We start from the raw sequence: 18,662 nt of genomic DNA on the forward strand, positions 1-18,662 counted from the left end.
GTTTCTGGTCTTTTAACCGTGTCCCAAACCACAATACAACAGTGCCTCCTTCCCATGGCTTTGTAATTTTCTAAGAAGTCTCTTATAGGGGACTTTGTCAAATGCTTTCTGAAAGTCCAAATACACTATATCAATCGGCTCACCTTTATCTACATGTTTATTTATACCTTTAAAAAAATATAAAAGGTCAGTGAGAGAAGACTTCACCTTTCTAAAACCATGCTGACTCTTCCCCATTAAGCCACGTCTATCTATATGGCCAGTGACTTTGTTTTTAAGAATAGCTTCTACCATTTTGCCTGACAGTGATGTCAGGCTCACCAGTCTATTTCCCAATTCTTATATACTGCATATACAGGGAACTTGATCGGTGCAGAGCAAAGTTTCCCGGATCACCCCTGGAGCACTTTTTAAAAATCAGCATTGGCCACCTTCCAGTCTGCAGAAATAATGGCTGTTTTAAATGAAAGGTTACAGATTATTGGAGAACAGATTAGCAATTTTATGTTTGTTTTTTTATTGCAACTACACTTCTTTTATTTTAATCAGATAAGCTTGCTTATCTTAACTGGCCAAGCTGTCAGCCAAAAATATAAAAACTAAGGTTCTGAGTGTCACAGCAAAAATGACATTTATTTATTTATTTATTTATTTATTTATTTAAAGACTTTTATATACCGAAGATCATGTACTGGTACATATCGCTTCGGTTTACATATTAAACAAAAAAAAAAAAAGTTTACATATAAAAAAAAAAAAAAAAAGCAGGACATCTTAAATATGTAAGAGTCATTATGTTTCAATATTTTAATTTCTAATTCAAGAACCATAACACAATAAAGAACTATAGACAGAATAACATCTGAAGAGAGATCATTTCTCTCTGCCAGAAAATACAATGGATCTCAAAGTACAATTTTTAGCATTTTCACCCCAAATGCATCGCCCTCGCAATTTCATGTTTTAATTCTTTTAGAATTCTAGAGTGGGTGCCATCCGGCCCCGGCGATTTCTTATTCTTTAGTTTGACAATCTGATGTATTACATTCTCCATTGTCACAGATATTTATTTGCTCATAATCTCTACCACTAAAGAATCCTTCAAGAATGGGTATGTTCCAACATCTTCCTGCATAAAAATTGAGGCAAAGAATTCATTCAGTTTTTCTACTAATTTCCTTGTCCACCATGAGCACCCATTTTGACTTCAATCATCTACCGGCTCAACCTATTCTGTCACAGGCTTTTTGCTTCGAATATATTTTTTTTTAAAGTTGTTTTTTTTTTATTAGTGTTTGCCTCACTGGTAATATTATTCTCAAACAGGCCAATACAGTAAAGCACGCTCAGCTGAGCGCACTGTTTAACCCACGATTGGATGCGTGTCCACTACCCCTTATACAATAAGGGGTTTAGTGTGTCTAAAATGCATGTCCAAACCCCGCCCCCCCCCCCCCGAAACTAATAGCGCTCTTCACATGCAAATAGTCAAGGTATGAAAACAGATGCTCAATTTTACGAGTGTTCATTTTCCTAACTCATAGCTGTGCACAGGTTAGGAAAATGGACATCGTAAAATTAAGCATCCATTTTCCAAACTCACTGACAGCCACCTCTACTGGGCTTCCACTGCTAAGGAAGTGTTAAGGGCATGCTATTGTCCCTAACACTTCCTTTTTATCTCGACCCCTCATTTAAATACTGCATCAGGCACCCAGGAGAGGTGGCTGGATGCGTTTTGGGAAAGTGGGCACTCAACAATGAGCGCCTGTTTCCCGCGCATCTTTATTATATCAGCTTGCTAGTGTCTCTTGACCTAACTTCTGTTTTTTTTTCTTTTTCAATTGTTTATTTTCAATGATACATATTATACTATTGAATAGAAAAACAATGTAGTGATAAAGAAGTATACATAATCAACCCCAATATAACCATCAATAATAATACATTAACTATTATCAATACATCCCATAGCCTCCAATACAATGAGGGAGTTCCTCACAAGAGACGACTTTCTAATCAAGAAAAAACAATATTACAATAACAAATTTATTACTGAAAGCTCTAGGGAGGAATTGTAATTTCAAAAACAGAATACTTAATCCTTATGAGGTTACACATGCTCAGGAGTGGGGCTATTCTCAGACTTAAGTCTCAACTTATCATTTATAAACGTTTCCAGCTGAAACGGTTGGAAAAAGGTATAACTTACATCTTTAAATTTAATGAGACTCTTGCAGGGGAATCTAAGGAAAAACTGAGCCCCTAATTGTGTTACTTTTATTCTCAAATCTAGGAATTGTTTCCTTCTAAGCTGTGTGTCTCTTGCGAGATCAGGAAAAATTTGCACCCTCATTCCTAAGAATTCCTCAATTTTATTACGAAAGTAAACTCTTAAAACCCAATCCCTATCAGAGTCCAACAAAAAAGTTATTAACAAAGTTGCTGGTTGGGCTTCTTTTTCTACAGATGTTTCCAATATCTCGGATAAATTTAATGGAGACAATATTTGCATATCACCAGCTTCAGTAGGAACTTTTTTCCTACTGGGTAGATAGTAAATCTTCGATAGTGGGGGTAGGGTGGCTTGTGGTAACTTTAAATTCTCCAGTGAATACTAAGTCCACATTTCAACTGGGGTAACAGTGATTTTCCTATGGAAATTAATTAACTTCAAGCTTTTTCTTCTTTGTTGATTCTCAACATTTTCAAATTTTCTCAGGAAATATAAATTATCTTTCATCAAACTCAGTTGTTGCTTTCTCACCTCCCCCATTTTCTAATTTTAAAGTTTCCACATCCTGTTTATTTTCTTCAATTCCTTTTTCCATTTTTTGTATTAAGGGCTCCAATTGCTTCACTCTCCTTACCAACTGTCTAATTTGCAAGGATACATTTGTATTTAAAGTCTCAATCGCGAACCATATCGCTTCTAATGAAAAAGTTTCTGGTCTTACCATCGGGGCCAGTTCTAATTCATAGTCCTGCAATGTGTCTTCCTCTGAGTTCAATTCGTTTGCAGTGAACCCGCCCGTCTTCCTGGCAGTGTTTCTCCTCCTCGAGATGTTTCTCCGTCGAGCCCTGCAGTTCCAGGTCGCCCCGTGCTTGAGGAACTTTCCTCCGTTCCACATGAAGCTTCCTCCCTGTTGTGACCCAGAAGGACCTCTGGGTGAATCAGAGTAGTTGTCCAACTTTCTGCTGGGTTGTCGGGAGCTGTTCTCTCCGCCGGGGACAAAGATAGTGGTGAGTCTAGAAGGGTGCCGGTTGTTATCGCGTCTCGACGGCTGCCCTCCAGCGACTCCTCTCGCGGCATCCCAATTCCTCGCAGAATGTGGTTGTCCATTGGCCCCCATGTCAAGCTCTGTGATAGGACATCCATATTGAGCCTTTCTTGGGCCCTCCGCTTATGGCCAGAGTGCGGCATCAGAAAATATTTAGATAACCGGGGACAGAGGCATACACACGTCCTTCCTCTAGAGCGCTATCTTGGAACTCCCTAACTTCTGTTTTACATCTAACGTGCCAGTGCTTATGCTTGTACCTATTTTCATCTTTTGGATCTACTTACATACAATATTAAATTATCATTATTAACAACAAAAGGATTCCTAGCACCTTAAATTTTCTGCATAGCAATGATGGAAGAAAGACAAAGTGATTCATTTTGACTCATTTGTACACATAGGCCCTAAATACCTGTTCACTTGGCTCTGAAATATGAAGAACTGGAGAATGTGTTTGAGCTTTTTAAGTTAACAGAATGAGAAATAAAGCACAAAAGGACCTACTCTTTAAAAGCCCTGGTACATCAGGGCCAGCATGCCTCTCAGAAAATACTTCTCCAGCAAGCCCTCCAACACAAAACACCACATTGGTGAGGATAAGAACATAAGTTGCCATACTGGGTCAGACCGATGGTCCATCAAGCTCAGCATCCTGTTTCCAACAGTGGCCAATCCAGGACACAAGTACCTGGAAAGTGCCCAACAATTAAGAAGATTCCATGCTATTAATGCTGGTAATAAGAGGCTATTCCTTAAATCAATTTGATTAATAGCAGTTTATGAATGTCTCCTTCAGGAACTTCTCCAAACCTTTTTTAAATCCATCTAAGCTAATTGCCTTAACCACATCCTCTGGCAATGAATTCCAGAACTTAATTGTACATTGAGTGAAAAATAATTGTTTCCAATTTGTTTTAAATATGCTACAAGATAACTTCATGGAGTGCCCCCTAGTCCTTCGTTATCTGAAAGAGTAAACAACTGATTCACATTTACTCGTTCTAATCCTCTCATGATTTTGTAGACCTCCATCATATCCCCCCTCAGCCGTCTCTTCTCCAAGCCCTAACCTCTTCTGCCTTTCCTCATAGGGGAGCCATTCCATCCCCTTTATCATTTTAGTCACACTTCTCTATACCTTCTCCAGTGCATCTATATCTTTTTTGAGATGGAGTGAAGAGAACTAAACAGTACTCAAGGTGCAAGCTCACTAAGGAGCAACAAGGAGGCATTATGACATTCTCTGTTTTATTCACCATTCCCTTCCTAATAATTCCTAACATTGTTTGCTTTTTTGACCACTGCAGCACACAGAGACGATTTCAATGTATTGTCTACTATGATGCCTAAATCTTTTTCCTGGGTGATAATAATAACATGAAACCTAAAATCATGTAACTACAGCATAGGTTTTTTTTTCCCTATATGCATCACCTTGCACGTGCCATATTAAATTTCATCTGCCATCTGGACACCTATTCTTCTAGTTTCACAAGGTCCTCCTGCAATGTATTATCATCTGCTTGCGATTTAACTACTCTGAATAATTTTGTGTCAACTGTTAATTTGATCACCTCACTCACAGGCTGATACAGTAAGGAGCGGTAGGAAGAGCTGCGTTAGTGCCGGGTGCACCCGCAGTTGCCGCACGAACAGTCCGGCTCACATACCGCTCAATACTGTATTTAAATTGCTTGCAAATGCAAGCTGCGTCCAAGAAGCGTTAGGCCCGCGCAACCCATTTTACTGTATAGAGCGCTATACAGTATCCTGGGTACGCTGGCCTAACGCTTCACGGACACGCTGGTATCTGTCATTTCAAATGTCATTTCAAATGACAGGTACCAGGAAGTGGACGGCTCTCCTACGCTCAGGATTGCCAGTCCTCTCTCCCCTCCTCCCGAAGCAAGGCACAAAAAGCAGCCTTGCTTCGGGAGGAGGGGAGAGAGGACTGGCAGTGTAAATCGAAAAAGCCAAAAAAAAAAAAAAAGTAGCAACGAAGTGGACGGTTCTCCTACGCTTGGGATTGCCAGTCCTCTCTCCCCTCCTCCCGAAGCAAGGCGCATAAAGCAGCCTTGCTTCAGGAGGAGGGGAGAGAGGACTGGCAGTGTAAAGCAACGACTTACTTTTTTCACAGCCCTCCTCCGGAGACGGACATCGGCGGAGACGGATCGCGGCTCCCCTGCCTCCCGGCGAAGATGGATGCCTGCACGGGTGAAAGCGGCCCCTGTGCAGGCATCCATATTCCCCTCCTCCTGAAGCAAGGCGCTTTACGCGCCTTGCTTCAGGAGGAGGGGAGAGAGGACTGGCAATCCCGAGTGTAGGAGAACCATCCACTTCGTTGCTACTTTTTTTTTTTTTGGCTTTTTCAATTTTTTTAGATTTTTTTCCGCTTTCATTGCTTCGGGAGGAGGTGGGAGAGGACTGGGCCTGCCCCGGAGACCAGCACCCATTGAAACGGCCAGGGCAGGTGAGCTGGGGCTGGGGGTAAGTTTGCCGCCTACCCTTACCCCTGCCTCTAACGCAGGGGTAAGGGTAGGCGGTAAATTAGCAGGTTAAACGCACGGCAAATCGGCAGGGTAAAAAAGCGATAGTCGGGGGCGCGCGTTACTGAATGGGGGGGGGGGGGAATAGCTAATGCGATCGTTTACATCTGATATACATGCCGCAGGCGGAAGGGGTTACCCGGTGATTTAAAGAGGCGGTAAGAATCGGTTAAAGGGGATTGTGTATCGCAGGAAGGGCTAACGTGGCCGGAAAGTGAGTAGAAAGCGGGTTAGGAGCGGGGTAACCGCGGCCGCACTTTACTGTATTGACCTGTCAGTGTTCTCCTTTCTAGATGATTTATAAATACATGAACTGGTGCTTTTTAAAGTACAGATCCCTGAGGCACTCCACTGAGAAAACTTACCATTTAATCCTACTCTCTGTTTCCTGTCTTTTAATCAGTTTACAATCCACAAAAGTACAATGCCTCCTTCCCTATGCCTTTTTAATTTTCTTAGAAGCCTCTCATGAGGGACTTTATCAAATGCCTTATGAAAATCCAAATATACTACATCTACCAGCTCACCTTTATATACATGTTTATTAACACCTTCAAAAATATGTAGCAGATTTGTGATGCAGGACTTTCATTGGGTAAATCCATGCTGGCTGTGTCCCATTAAAGCTTGTCTATCTATATGTTCTGTGATTTTGTTCTTTAGAATAGTTTTCATGATTTTTCCTACCACTAGAGTCAAGCTCACTGGTCTATAGTTTTCTGGATCAATCCTGGAGCCCTTTTTAAATACCTGGGTTACACTGTATCTAAAGACTGAAAGGTGGCCAATGGATGATTTTAATGATAGGCTACAAATTGCTAATAACAGATCTGAAATTTCATTTTTGAGTTCTTTCAGAACTCTGAGGTATATATCATCTGCTCCGGGTGATTTGCTTGTCTTCAGTTTTTCAATCTGGCCTACTACTTCTTCCAAGTTCACTGTGATTTGGTTCAGTTCATCTGAATCATAACCCTTGAAAACTGTTTCTGGAATGGGCATCTTCCCAACATCTTCATTTGTAAACACCAAAGCAAAGAATTAAATTTAGCCTTTCTGTGATATTCTTATCCATGATATTCTTATTTTCCCTAAGTGCCCTTTTAACCCCTTGATCATCTAATGGACCAACCAACTCCCCCACAGGCTTCCTGTTTCAGATATATTTTTAATGAGTTTTGGCCTCTACAACCAGCTTCTTTTCAGATTCTCTCTTAGCCTGTCTTATCAATGTTTTATACTTAATTTGCTTTTCCTATCTTTTTCAGATGGATCCTTTGAAGGAAGATTTTTGGCTAAAAAAGCCTTTCACTTCGCCTTTTAACCAAGCTGTTGTGAGGCGTGGAGGCACGGTCGCTTTCTTGAGGGAGATTGTGAGCCCTTGGGTCACGGCGTGGCTCAGAGAGGAGCCCCAAGACACACTGTGAGAGGTGAGCGAGTATAAGCACGGGCAAAGCAGGAACAAGGCTGAACTAAAGAGAAGGCAAGGATCATCTGGACTGGAACGAGGCAGGCTCAGCCCTCTGCTGGACCTACATGCACCAATGAGACCCAGCAGCACAATGCTGGTCTCAGAAGTAGCCCTCCGGACACTCGATAACCCTTCCGGACCTGTCGCTTGGGAATGACGAATCCGTGAGGCCAGACGGAGGCTGAGGACAGGAACAAGACGAGACATGGAACTTGGAACAGAAGACCCAGGAACAGAAGACTCAGACAAGGATTCAGGTTGCTCAGAAGACTCATGCAAGGATTCAGGTTACTAGGAAGTCTCAGGCGAGAATACGGGAGAAAGTACTGGGTGAGTGCTGCATCACAGCGCACCCTACACAGCCGCCCATGGCTGGTCATAGACCACGCTGAAAGCGAAACAGACTCCAGACAAGGCTGTGGAACTTGAAGCCAGGACATGATGAAGATTCAGGAGAGGCTTGCACCGAGGTGCCTGTGGCTGGTTGCAGACCACGCTGAAGCAAAGCAGGTTCTGGCAGAGCATTGGGCATGAACGGAAGCAGCAGCGGCGGATTCCCGATGAAGACTGGCCCAGGGATTCGCCGCCCAGGCCGGCCCAGGAGATACCATGTGGTTTGCCGAGCATGTCTCTGTCACGGCCGCGCTCGGCAGACCACGTGACTAGCACGACTGGCCCTCTGGGGGATGCCCAATCCCCCGATAGGCCAATCTACCCCTGGGAAGCAGGTACAAGTAGCTCCAAAGACCGGGACAGGATTCAAGACTCAGGATTCACAAGCTGGCATTAAAAACAGGAGTCTTCCGGAAGCTTGCACTGCTGACGAGAAAAAGGCCTTGTACCACGAGGTATCCTACACAACCCCCCATGGGCTGGTCATGGACCACGACAGTGGCATGCCAGGAAAGGTGGACAGACAAGGAACTTGGGAACTGGACGAAGAGCTGAAGACGAGTCGGACGGAGTCAGGACAGGAATATGGTACCTCTGGACATGGAACATCTGGACATCAGGAACAAGAAACAAGCGATGAGGGAGCTCTGACGAGGGACGAGACCAGGAACATGAAGAACATGAAACAAAGATCCATCAAGGCACAGGAAGACCACGGCGGACCTGGATCGGAATGAAGACCACAGTCCACTGGGCTGACCAGATCCGAAGGCCCTGAAGGAATGAAGCAGAGCCCTTTTATAGGGCTGAACTAGACGTGGACGAATGACATCACTGGTGAGGGCCGCGGGACATTTCCCGCCACTGGCCCTTTAAATGGACAGAAGAGGCGCGCACCCGGGAGAGTCCAAGGAAATGGAGGCCTACAGCGGCGTCCTGCCATGATGGAAGGCAGGACTGTAGGTGGCTTCCTGCTGTGAAGAGGAACCCCGACAGCAGCGTTCGGGCCACTGTGGCACTAGGACCATGAAGGCACACTCTAGCAGCTGCTCCCGCCGCGAAGATGAGCAGCAGCAGCAGCGGTGGCCTCTGCCGCAAGGAGGCGGATCCCGGCAGTGGTTAGGCTGCGAAGATGGAGAACGGCAGCCCATCCTGCCACGAAGGGAATCCGGCGGTGTCCTCTCTGCTGCTTAGGTGGAGACAGCTGCGGCAGCGAAATGGCGGTAGGTGAAGGGCCTGTCCGCGGAATGGGGTCCGCGGGCAGGAGCGTAATACAAGCTGGCAGTCATTTGGCTTTCTTCTACCTTTTTTAATGTGTGGCATGCATCTGGACTGCACTTCTAAGATGGTATTTTTAAACAATGTCCATGTCCGATGTACACATTTAGCCTTCGTAGCTGCACCTTTCAGTTTTTTTTCTATCTTCCTTTTGAAAGTTTAGGGCTAGAGTTATTTATTGTCCCTCTACTAGTCAATTCAAATTTGATCATGTTACACTGGTAAACAAAGTTTTTGTTTCCTTCAGGCTTTTTGGGGTTCCAAATAGACTTTTTGATGCTGATCACACGATTCTGGTTCCGATTCACATCTCTACTTCGAAATTTGTACATCACATAAGGTTTTTGAGAAATGGCCATTTTGTGTTACAATAATTGTGAAATTTTAAAAACAACTCGCCTATATATATTTTCTTGCTGGACAGTAGTTTTTATGATTTTTAAAATTCATGTCGTATTTTTGACGGCCATAAGCAACGTAACGTAACAGAGATTAACTTTTTTTTAAAAAAAAATACACCAAGAAACTCTGCCTGATCATGCCAGAACTTGCTCGGGCAAGCACCCGCTCAGCTGCAAGATTCCAACTTGTTTCCATGACGACACAGCCTTATATAAGCAGCAGCAATGAGTAGTCTCCTGTGTGAATGAGCGAATCGTATCACTGAAACTGTTGAGTTTAAAGCTTGTGGATTTAATTTCATATACTTTATGAAATGTCGCACCAATGCTGTAATAGCCGTGACACGTTTTGTTACATCTGTGGTGAGTTTACTCTGAAAGCACAGAAAAGGAGTATGACTGCACTCATTAAGAAGGAATACGAGTTATACTTTGGGTGCAAAATTGGTGACCAGGCCAGAGCATGGGCTCCTCATATATGTTGCGCCTTCAAGAATGTCGTTTGTAACGTTCTAGGCAACTATAAGGCAGCAGACTATGTCGAACAGGTTGAAAATCTGCTTCAGGCATACAAATTGATGAAGTGCAACATGTCATTGAAGATACATTTTCTTCATTCCCACTTGGACTTCTTCCCAGACAACCTTGGTGCTGTGAGTGACGAACATGGTGAAAGGTTTCATCAAGACATTGTCAAAATGGAGAAACGGTATCAAGGCAAGTAAAACCCCTCCATGCTGGGTGACTACTGTTGGACTCTCATCCGCGAAGCGTCGGACAGTGATTACAAATGAAAATCTGCGCCAAAACATTTTTAGTTTTGTTTTCTGGTGCCAATATTGCCATTATAGCTTGTGCTGCTACAGACCCGTAACAATGCTTAATGTATATTGCACTTTTCTGGCAAACGGTACGTGATACAGACATAATAAATGCATATTTGTGATCAGTTTGTTAAAATCTACTCGTTTCACCGAGGGTTGTGGAGGAAACAAAATGTTCCCAGAAATTTGTTTACCAGTGTTATGATCACTATTGCCAAGTGGCCCCACCAGCATTAATTCTCTCACCAAATATTACATTCCAGTAAGAATTAGATCTAAAATAGCTCCCTCTCTTGTCAGTTCTTGAACCAATTACTCCATGAAGCAGTCATTTATTCCATCTAATAAATTGTTTCCCTGCATTCCACTCCCCCTCCAAACATTTCTCAATGAAACCAGTGGTACATGGGAAACCCCCTACACACCCCACCCCCCAAAATGCTAATTCTCTTTCCATTATTTATACACTATTTACCACTGTAACATTCTTCCAATATTAATCATTTACAGTATACATACTCACTACTCTCCTCCAGGAAACTACCTCTGCCTATGCATGAAACTTTGGTCCTATGTGCAGTGTTACACAGAGTGAGCAGTGTGTTTGGCTGCCTGATTTTGTGCTGCTGTAAAAGCAGTTGTAGCCCACATGAAATCAATCTCATATCATAACTTTTATAATAATAATACCACCTTAGAAAAGGGAACAGTGTTAGGTGACAATCCTGCTGTGTGTTTTGCAAAGTTGTTGTTCCATTCTCCTGTACTGCCTGTTCTCAGGCACACAGAATGTTTCTTGGCCTGCAGCTTCTTTGTGCTCTTTTGGGCTTCCTGCTCGGTCGGACATGAAGTTAAGATAAGGCATCCTGAGTCTTCATTCACAATGACCTGGGGATTTCTCCCCTATTTTATACATATCTCCTCCCAGCTTACTTAGCCCAGCCAAGACAGCCGCAGTACTTAGTCAGGGGCCATGCACCCTGGCCAATAGATGACATCATTGTGCAATGACTGGGACTGTGAGTGCTATCTCTGTAGCTTTCCCAGTCCAGGGAGCAGAAACTGGGCCAGAGAATAAAAACCAGGTCCTGCACATGGCAATGTGCAGCACTATCAAGGAACCATTAGGCCAGGCTAGGCCATGAATGGGGTGCTACAGCTATGTAAGTTTGGGCAACCGAGCAGACTCGGTGTTCGTTGAATGCCAGCATCTACTATAAGGTTATACTGCTTCAGAGTTACTGTGCTCAGGGAGAGGGGATGACTGCTGCTGATGGAGCTACCCCTGCTGGCATAAGAATGGTACCGAGGAGTTCAATTTCAGAGGAAGTTTCTTGTCCACCCCCTTAGCTAGCATGGGAATCTCTTGTCCCCAGGGCAGTTGTATTGGCTACTGGGGGTGAGGGAACAATGGAAAACAAGACAGGCTATTTCTATTGCTAAATTTTGACCAATCCTTTGCATGGTACAGCTGTTGCAGATTTTTCCACTGAGGCTTAATGTTTGCATAGATAGGCCGCCTCCAAATAGATGACCGGATCAGCTATGCCACTGCTTTGTCTGTGCTAGCTTTTTTTCTTTTTTAAGATTATTGTAAATGGAGTCATTCATTTTTTTGGGGAGAAGACAGCATCGACTGCCTGAAATATTGTTTGCTTAGACAATGGAGCTGACCTCTCTAGCTCTTAAATACAGCTGATCAGTCATCTCTTACAGATGACAGGAGAATCTGTGTACTGTGAATACATCTGTAAACATTTGCTTGGAAATACGTGTGTGCCATGTATGATTAAGGTAAAGAACGTAGTAATACAGCATGCGACTGGAGCCACGTGATTCTTGGATCACAGAAAGCATTTACAGTGCTAGAAAGTGCCGTTCAAATATGTGACGTTTAGTGCCTGGAAGTGACCATAATGCTTCAGTCCAGCACGCTTAAGTGGCTGCTGACATTACAGATGCTGCTGTCAGTTGGGTAGCCTTCCGTGCTTGGTGCTTTTATTTTTGGCCCTTGGGTTTCCTGGAGGTCTGCCACTGCTTACTAATCAGTCTGGTCCTGTCATGGGGCTGCCAGATAATGCCTGGCCAAGAGTGGAACTTAACCTTCAAGAAAGTCGCTGATAACCCACAAACGTTGTGTTACTTCTGAGTATTTAGGAGGTAGTGTCAACAAATTCCAAGCCTTGCAAAGTAGTGGCATCTTTCTAGCTACACGTTTGGAAAACTGACCATAGCAGGCCGAGTCTAATCTTACTAGCACACATTTAAGACTTAAGCCTTAAAGTCTAAAATCTAATATGTTCTTTGCCTTGTGGAGTGGGAAAAGGAGAGATCAGGGAAATAAAAAAAAAAGGAAGCTTGATTCATTATTATTTTTATTTATATAATCTGTGGTTACAGCGCAATTAATTTGAAGGAGGAGGGTTAGAACTAAAGATATGTCCCAGCTGTCAGCCATACAAGCCTGACCACCTGCACTGCTCTAGCTCTGGTCATCACCCCTCCATGTATTTACTGCCACCCACTGTGCTAAGGAGATTTCCCAGTCCCAGCACCCTGCTACCCAGGCAAGACACCACTATTTCCTTGTATTCACATCCAGATTATCAAAAAGACATTTAGAGCTGGGTGCACTATGGTTTTTTTCTTAAAATCAAAAGCCATGCTTGTAAAAATTAATTTAATTAATTAATTAAGATAACCTCCAAACAAGAGATTTCAAAAAGGTTGGGCAACTAAAAAAAAAAAAAAAATCATCTCACATAAAAGTGGAGGAATTGAAATCAATGCAGTCTGTTCACTGCAAGTGACAAAATATCATCAGAGTGCAGCACTTATTCATTCGAGTCATGCACTAGGCCCAAGAGTGGAAGAGTAGCCTAATGGTTAACGCAGTGGGCTATGAAGCAGGGGAAACCAGGGTTCAAATCCTGCTGATGTGACAGTGGACACATCACTCTTTATTACCCCAGGTACAAACTTAAGTCTTGATTTATTAAACATGTTTCCCATAGCCACGGAATGCGAGTAAAGCCTTTAGTAAACCTGGCTCTTAGATTGTGAGCCCTCCGAGAACAGGGAAACACCTACGGAGCCTGAATGTAATCTGCTTTGAAGTGCCGAAAAAGTAGAATATAAATAAAAATAAAACATGCATCCATTACATCAATCCCAAGGTGTCTGATTAATCACCTTTCATACCGAGGTAAGCCAGCAAAGATATCAGATGTGTGTACTGCACACCCACATAGCACCTTATGTATTTGATGCTGAATGTAAACCCTGTGCACCATCACGTGAATAAATACTGAACAATGGGTGTTTAAAATCTGGGCGATGGACTTTTTGGGGGGGGGGGGGGGGGGGTAGGGTGATGCATTAAAACAGTACCAGAAAAACTGAGAAGAAGATAAACACTGAGGACCAAAGAGAAGTTTAAAGTGTCTTATTCAAAAGATTTAACAACCAGTGTTGTCGCTGCCAGAATGAATGGCATAGTGGATAATATGCAGTCTTAGAAGTCCTAGCACAAGCACAAGCAGTCAGGTCTGTCTGGAAGGCTGAAATGATAGAGTTAACTAGCAGCTGGGTTTGTCTGACAGGTTGCAAAGTATTACTCCTGGGAGGATTCTGCACTACTGCGGAGCGCAGAATTCCCCTCCTGCGCAGAAATTCCAGTTTCTGTGCAGAATTTGGAGCAGGCCCCGGCGTGCCGCGAGGAGACACCTTCCCGCTGTGGTGAAGGTGGAGCAGACCCCAGCGTGCCACAAGAGGAGCCCAGCCTGCTCACAGCGAAGAGCAGGCCCCGTGTGCCACATTGCAGTGAAGGAAGAGAATGCCGTAGCGTGCCGCGTCATGGTGAAGAGGGAGAAGGTCCTGGCGTGCTACGTCGCGGTGAAGAAGGAGAAGGCCGTGGCATGCTGAGAGCGAAGCGTGTCCCACTCACAGCGAAGATGGTGCAGGACCCGGGATGCTGCTAGCAGAGCCCATCTCGCTCATGGCAAAGATGGAGGCGCAAGTCCCAGCATGCTGCGAGTGGAGCCCATCCCACTAGTGGTGAAGATGGGGGCAGGTCCGGTGAGAGTGAGTCTGTGAGTAGAGGTTGTTTGTGTGAGAGACTGCAAGGCTGTGTATAGAGGTGTGCATGTAAGACTGAGAGCCTGTGTGTAGGGGTGTAGTGTGAAAGAGTATGAGTGAGGGCGTGTGTGTGTACTGGAGAGTGGGAGGCTATGTGAGGAGATTGTGAAAGAATGTGTATATGTGTGAGAGATTGGGAGGTGGTGTGCGTGAAAAAGGGAGTGTGTGTATGTGAGGGAGCTTTTTTATGAGAGGAGCCTGTTTGAAGGGATGCATATGTGTGTGTGTGTGTGTGTGTGAGAGAGAGAGAGTGAGCCAGTGTACAGGCATGTGTAAGAGAGAGATAGGTAGCTTGTGCGAGGCTGAATGCATGAGAGAGAAAGGGAGCCTTGTGAGGGTGTATGTGTGTGTGCGAGATAGAGAGGGAGCCTGTATGAGAGGGTATGGAAAGGGAGCCTGTGTGTATGTGTGAGAGAGAGGGAACCAATGTGCGGGGGGGGGGGGGGGTATGCATGAGAGAGAGAGGGAGCCTGTGTGTGAGAGAGAAGGACAGAGGGAACCTGTGTGAGGGGCAGTATTGAGAGAGGGGTCAAACTCTGGGAGTGGAAATAGAGGGGGAAGGGGTTGAGCCTAGCGGGGAGGGGAGAAATAGTGGAGGAAGGAGAATTTGGGGTGCCTGAGAAGGCAAAATGAAAGAAGACTGGCCGGGGGAGCAGGGAGAGAAAGTGGAAGGGACATTTTTACAATGTACTTCTAGGGAAATTCTGCTCAAAATATTTAAAACTCTGCATTTTTAAGTAATAACTTTTTTCTGTATTACACTTTAAATGAATTACTTAAAGATTGTCATGTATATTGTGTTATTCTGACCAATAAAAGTATACAGAATTTTGTAGAATTTTCAATTTTTGTGTGCAGAATTCCCCCAGGAGCAAAGCATAATAAGTTCTAGCAGAGAGCAGGCATTCATGTTGCCAGGTCTGTCTGCCAGGCAGCACAGGTAATATGGGTAGCCAGGACTGACGCTTCTGCCCACGCCCGTCCCTTTACAACCAATAAATACACATAACACAGATTGGGATCAACAGGCCGCAGCTTTTATTAACAACATCCTGGTGCCCGAGCCAGTTCACCATAACAACCAATTACCCCTCCTCCCCGCCCATCCGCCACGAGCCAGCAAGACGGGCAATCCGAGGCTATCCCAGCCTGTATGCAGTCACATCATGTACACTCCTCCTTCGACCCCCGCCACTGCCCAAGCAAGGAGCCGTACCATCAACAACTGCACCCAGTCGTTCAGTTCGTAACCACTGACCTGACACCTGTCAAGTCAGACACTTTAAACCACTGCATAACCCCCAATCGGCTCGGGCTACCCGCCCCCACCCCCAGCTGCGACAACGCCAAACCCCCCAAACAGTAACAACCACCAAATTTTTTAGGGACGGGCGGGCGGGTATCAGCGACCAGACGCCACAGCAGGTAACCAGCGAACACCTCCCAGACCCCAGGACCCTCCCACAATTCCTCCCCTTCCCAGCTGCCCCTGCTGAAGGGGATCCAATGGGATCCCCAGAAACAAGAGGTTTGAAAATAAACCCCCAACTCCCCCTCCCCTGCCTTATCTTGCAGCACGAGTCCGGATAGGGGCTGCTGCAGCTGGCCCCCCCCCCCCAACTCTTAACCCCCCCGGCGTGCCAGGGGAAGAGCCAGGCACCATATTACCGTGGCCAGGCAGGTACGAGACCTGCCTGACCTTAGAGAACCCAGATGGCCAGATGTTTGGGAACAGCCATGCTATTTAGACCAGTGTGCAATGATAGAACTAAATTGGTAGCTGGGTCTGTTTGGCAGGCTGCCGGTGCAGTAATAAGTAGGAGGCCGATATTCAGAGCACGTTTTAGCACTAGATAGCTGGATATAGCAGCCGCGGAATATCCGGTTACATCCAGTGGCCTCTACTTTGCCAGATTAAGTCACTTCTCTAGCTATCTAAATAACCAGATAAGTTGTGGGCGAATCGGAGCGGCACTACTTAGCCAGGTAAGTTATCCAGGTAAGTTAGACCCGCACAGTAGCTGTGCTTCTGAATATCCCTTCTAAGTTAGTCAGATATGTCTATCCAGTTAACTTAAACCAGCTAACTTCTGAATATCTACATTTAGAAGCCCAAGCAGATACATAGGCACTCATGTGGCTGGGTCTGGCTGGCTGAGCAGGAACATCTAGGAAGTAGGATGCTTGGGCAACAACCATGCTAATATTGGTAGACAGATTATTGCAAAACCTTGTGGTTAGACATAGGAAGGGGGGGAGAGCGGGGCCCTCATATGCTAAGCTGCCCAAGATAAATGAGTATAAAAGTGAAAAGATGACAAAAACTGTCCTGAATAAGGAGAGATGTCTTACAAATTGTCACACTTTGTGGCTGGCAGCAAAGATATTTCCATAATCTACTGTGTTAATATGTTTGTGATATCACTGGAGTATCCTATAAAGCAATAACTGGGTCGGTGTCAGCCCGAGGTTATTAAACCACAGCAGAATGAGGGAAATAGTTGTTGGAATATCTGATAGATGACCTTGCATGGATGTTGGACGTGTTAAGGAGCTACCCTTTTGCGGGTGCCAACAAGAAAACTGAAATGCCTAAAGGGCATATACTCCTCCTAGAATATGTAGCATACCTACACTGACATTTGCCTCCTTCCCCAGAAACGTTATATACTAAGAACCCTCCATGCAGGAAAGAGCCGATTTATATTTGCAGAACTAATCCCACTTGTGATTTCCAACCTGCTCCAAATCTGTCAGAGCAATATCTGATCGACCGAAAATCTATTGAAAAGAATGTAGTCAACAGAGGGATAAAATAAAATGGGTTGCTCTTTGCTACACTGTATCCGCTCGCAAAACAGACAGCTGAAACCTTGCTGCCCAACCTCAGCAGTGAAGCTCCCGTACTGGGCCCAGATGAACTATTTTTTTTTTCCATTTTGTGTTCATGCAACATTAGAAAGAAAGGCTTGGCGCATTTGGCCCAATATGTGCTTCTGCTAGTTTTGGGGATTTATTGTGCACTCCCATCCCGTCCCAGTCGGACCCCTGGCTCCTTCCTTACCGCTGCCACACTGGATGTTGGCTCGGAGCAGGTCCCCGCTGGAGAGATGTTTCAGAGCAAAATGTTTCACGATCCTGTCGGACACGGTCCCTTTGCCAGAGCCGGGGGGCCCCATGATCACAGCCCGGAACAGCAAACGGAGCACCATGATGACTCCAAAACAGAGCAGCCGAATACAAAAAAAATATTTAAAGATTCCCCCCCCCCCTACCCCCTCTTCACTATGACTACCGAGTAAACATCAGCTGTGCCTAAGGAGAAGCCGTGTCTGCAGAAAACAAAATGCAGGACGCCAACCTCAGCGCGAAGTAAAGCAAGGTATGCAATCTGCGCCGAGAGGAAGAGGAGGAGAGCGGAGAGGAGCCACCAACCCCAGGAAGTGAAAGAGCCGCATGCCGATGCCGAGCCCACTCCCAACCCCCCTCGCTCTGCCCAAAGCCCCGCCTATCCCCCCTTGCTCGGCCCAAAGCCCCGCCTCTCCTCCTCTTGCTCCGCCCAAAGCTCCTCCCCTCCCCTCTCGCCCCCGCCTCGTCCTCGCCTCCCCGGAAGCCTGCTGCTAGCCTCCGCCTTTATTGCTTCCAACCTACTTAGGACTGTGCAATGCCTGGAAATGAGGGGCGGGCCGTTGAAAATGTGGTGCTGTTGCGTTTGGTGGGAGGTTGACCTACAAGGTTTGAATTGGTAAACTTGGAGCAGTAGTGGCTTGCATTGAGTTACATGCTGCTTCCTTCTGTAACCTGTGTTCCAGAATCGGCAGGATTTTTCATCTGGGTATTTAAAACAGGAGCAGTTAAAACCAGGGCCGGCTCCAAGGCAAAAGGTGCTCCGTGTAAAAATCATTGATGGTGCCCCAATTGATCCTTGCTTCTTGGGAACAAAGGGTAAGGAAGTCTGATTGGGGAACGCAAACACATCTCCTCAGATTGAAATGAATTAACGGTGGATGGCACACTGCTGACTTCAGCATTCTCCCCACCACTCCAATACTGGCCTTAGAAATATAGACTTCCTTGTTTGTACCCGGATCAGTCCAGGAGGGGCATGAGGGGGGAGGGGGGTTAGGTGCCCACCGGCGGTGCCCAATGGCAGAGAGGCATTTTGAAATGCTCCTATGCGATTGGGTGCTGCCCCTAGACCAACGGTGTGCCGTGTGTTTGCGCCTCAGACCGTACGGGCAGACTGAGGCAGCGGCGGCATATTTTGTTTCCCTCCTTCCCTCCCTAAGGGCAGCTATGTATTATGCATATATGATCTCGTGTTCATG

General features: G+C 45.3%; 1 protein-coding gene across 2 annotated transcripts in view; it reads right to left on the minus strand.

Annotated features, from left to right (window-relative positions):
* The window catches only part of AK3 (adenylate kinase 3), a 42,811-nt gene extending 25,006 nt beyond the window's left edge, over window positions 1–17,805 (minus strand). Inside the window, exon 1 of one of the 2 annotated variants that reach the window (XM_029613552.1) lies at window positions 17,696–17,805. Coding sequence is in view for 1 of the 2 variants with exons in the window: in XM_029613547.1 (XP_029469407.1) it covers window positions 17,399–17,546 (148 nt within the window). In the remaining variant the exon portion in view is untranslated. Of the gene's footprint in view, window positions 1–17,398 lie in introns of both variants that reach the window. The other variant, XM_029613547.1, reaches the window with a different exon arrangement.
* Between the last annotated feature and the right edge of the window lie 857 nt (window positions 17,806–18,662).

This window comes from Rhinatrema bivittatum, chromosome 1 (assembly GCF_901001135.1).
Source record: "Rhinatrema bivittatum chromosome 1, aRhiBiv1.1, whole genome shotgun sequence".
Lineage (NCBI taxonomy): Eukaryota > Metazoa > Chordata > Amphibia > Gymnophiona > Rhinatrematidae > Rhinatrema > Rhinatrema bivittatum.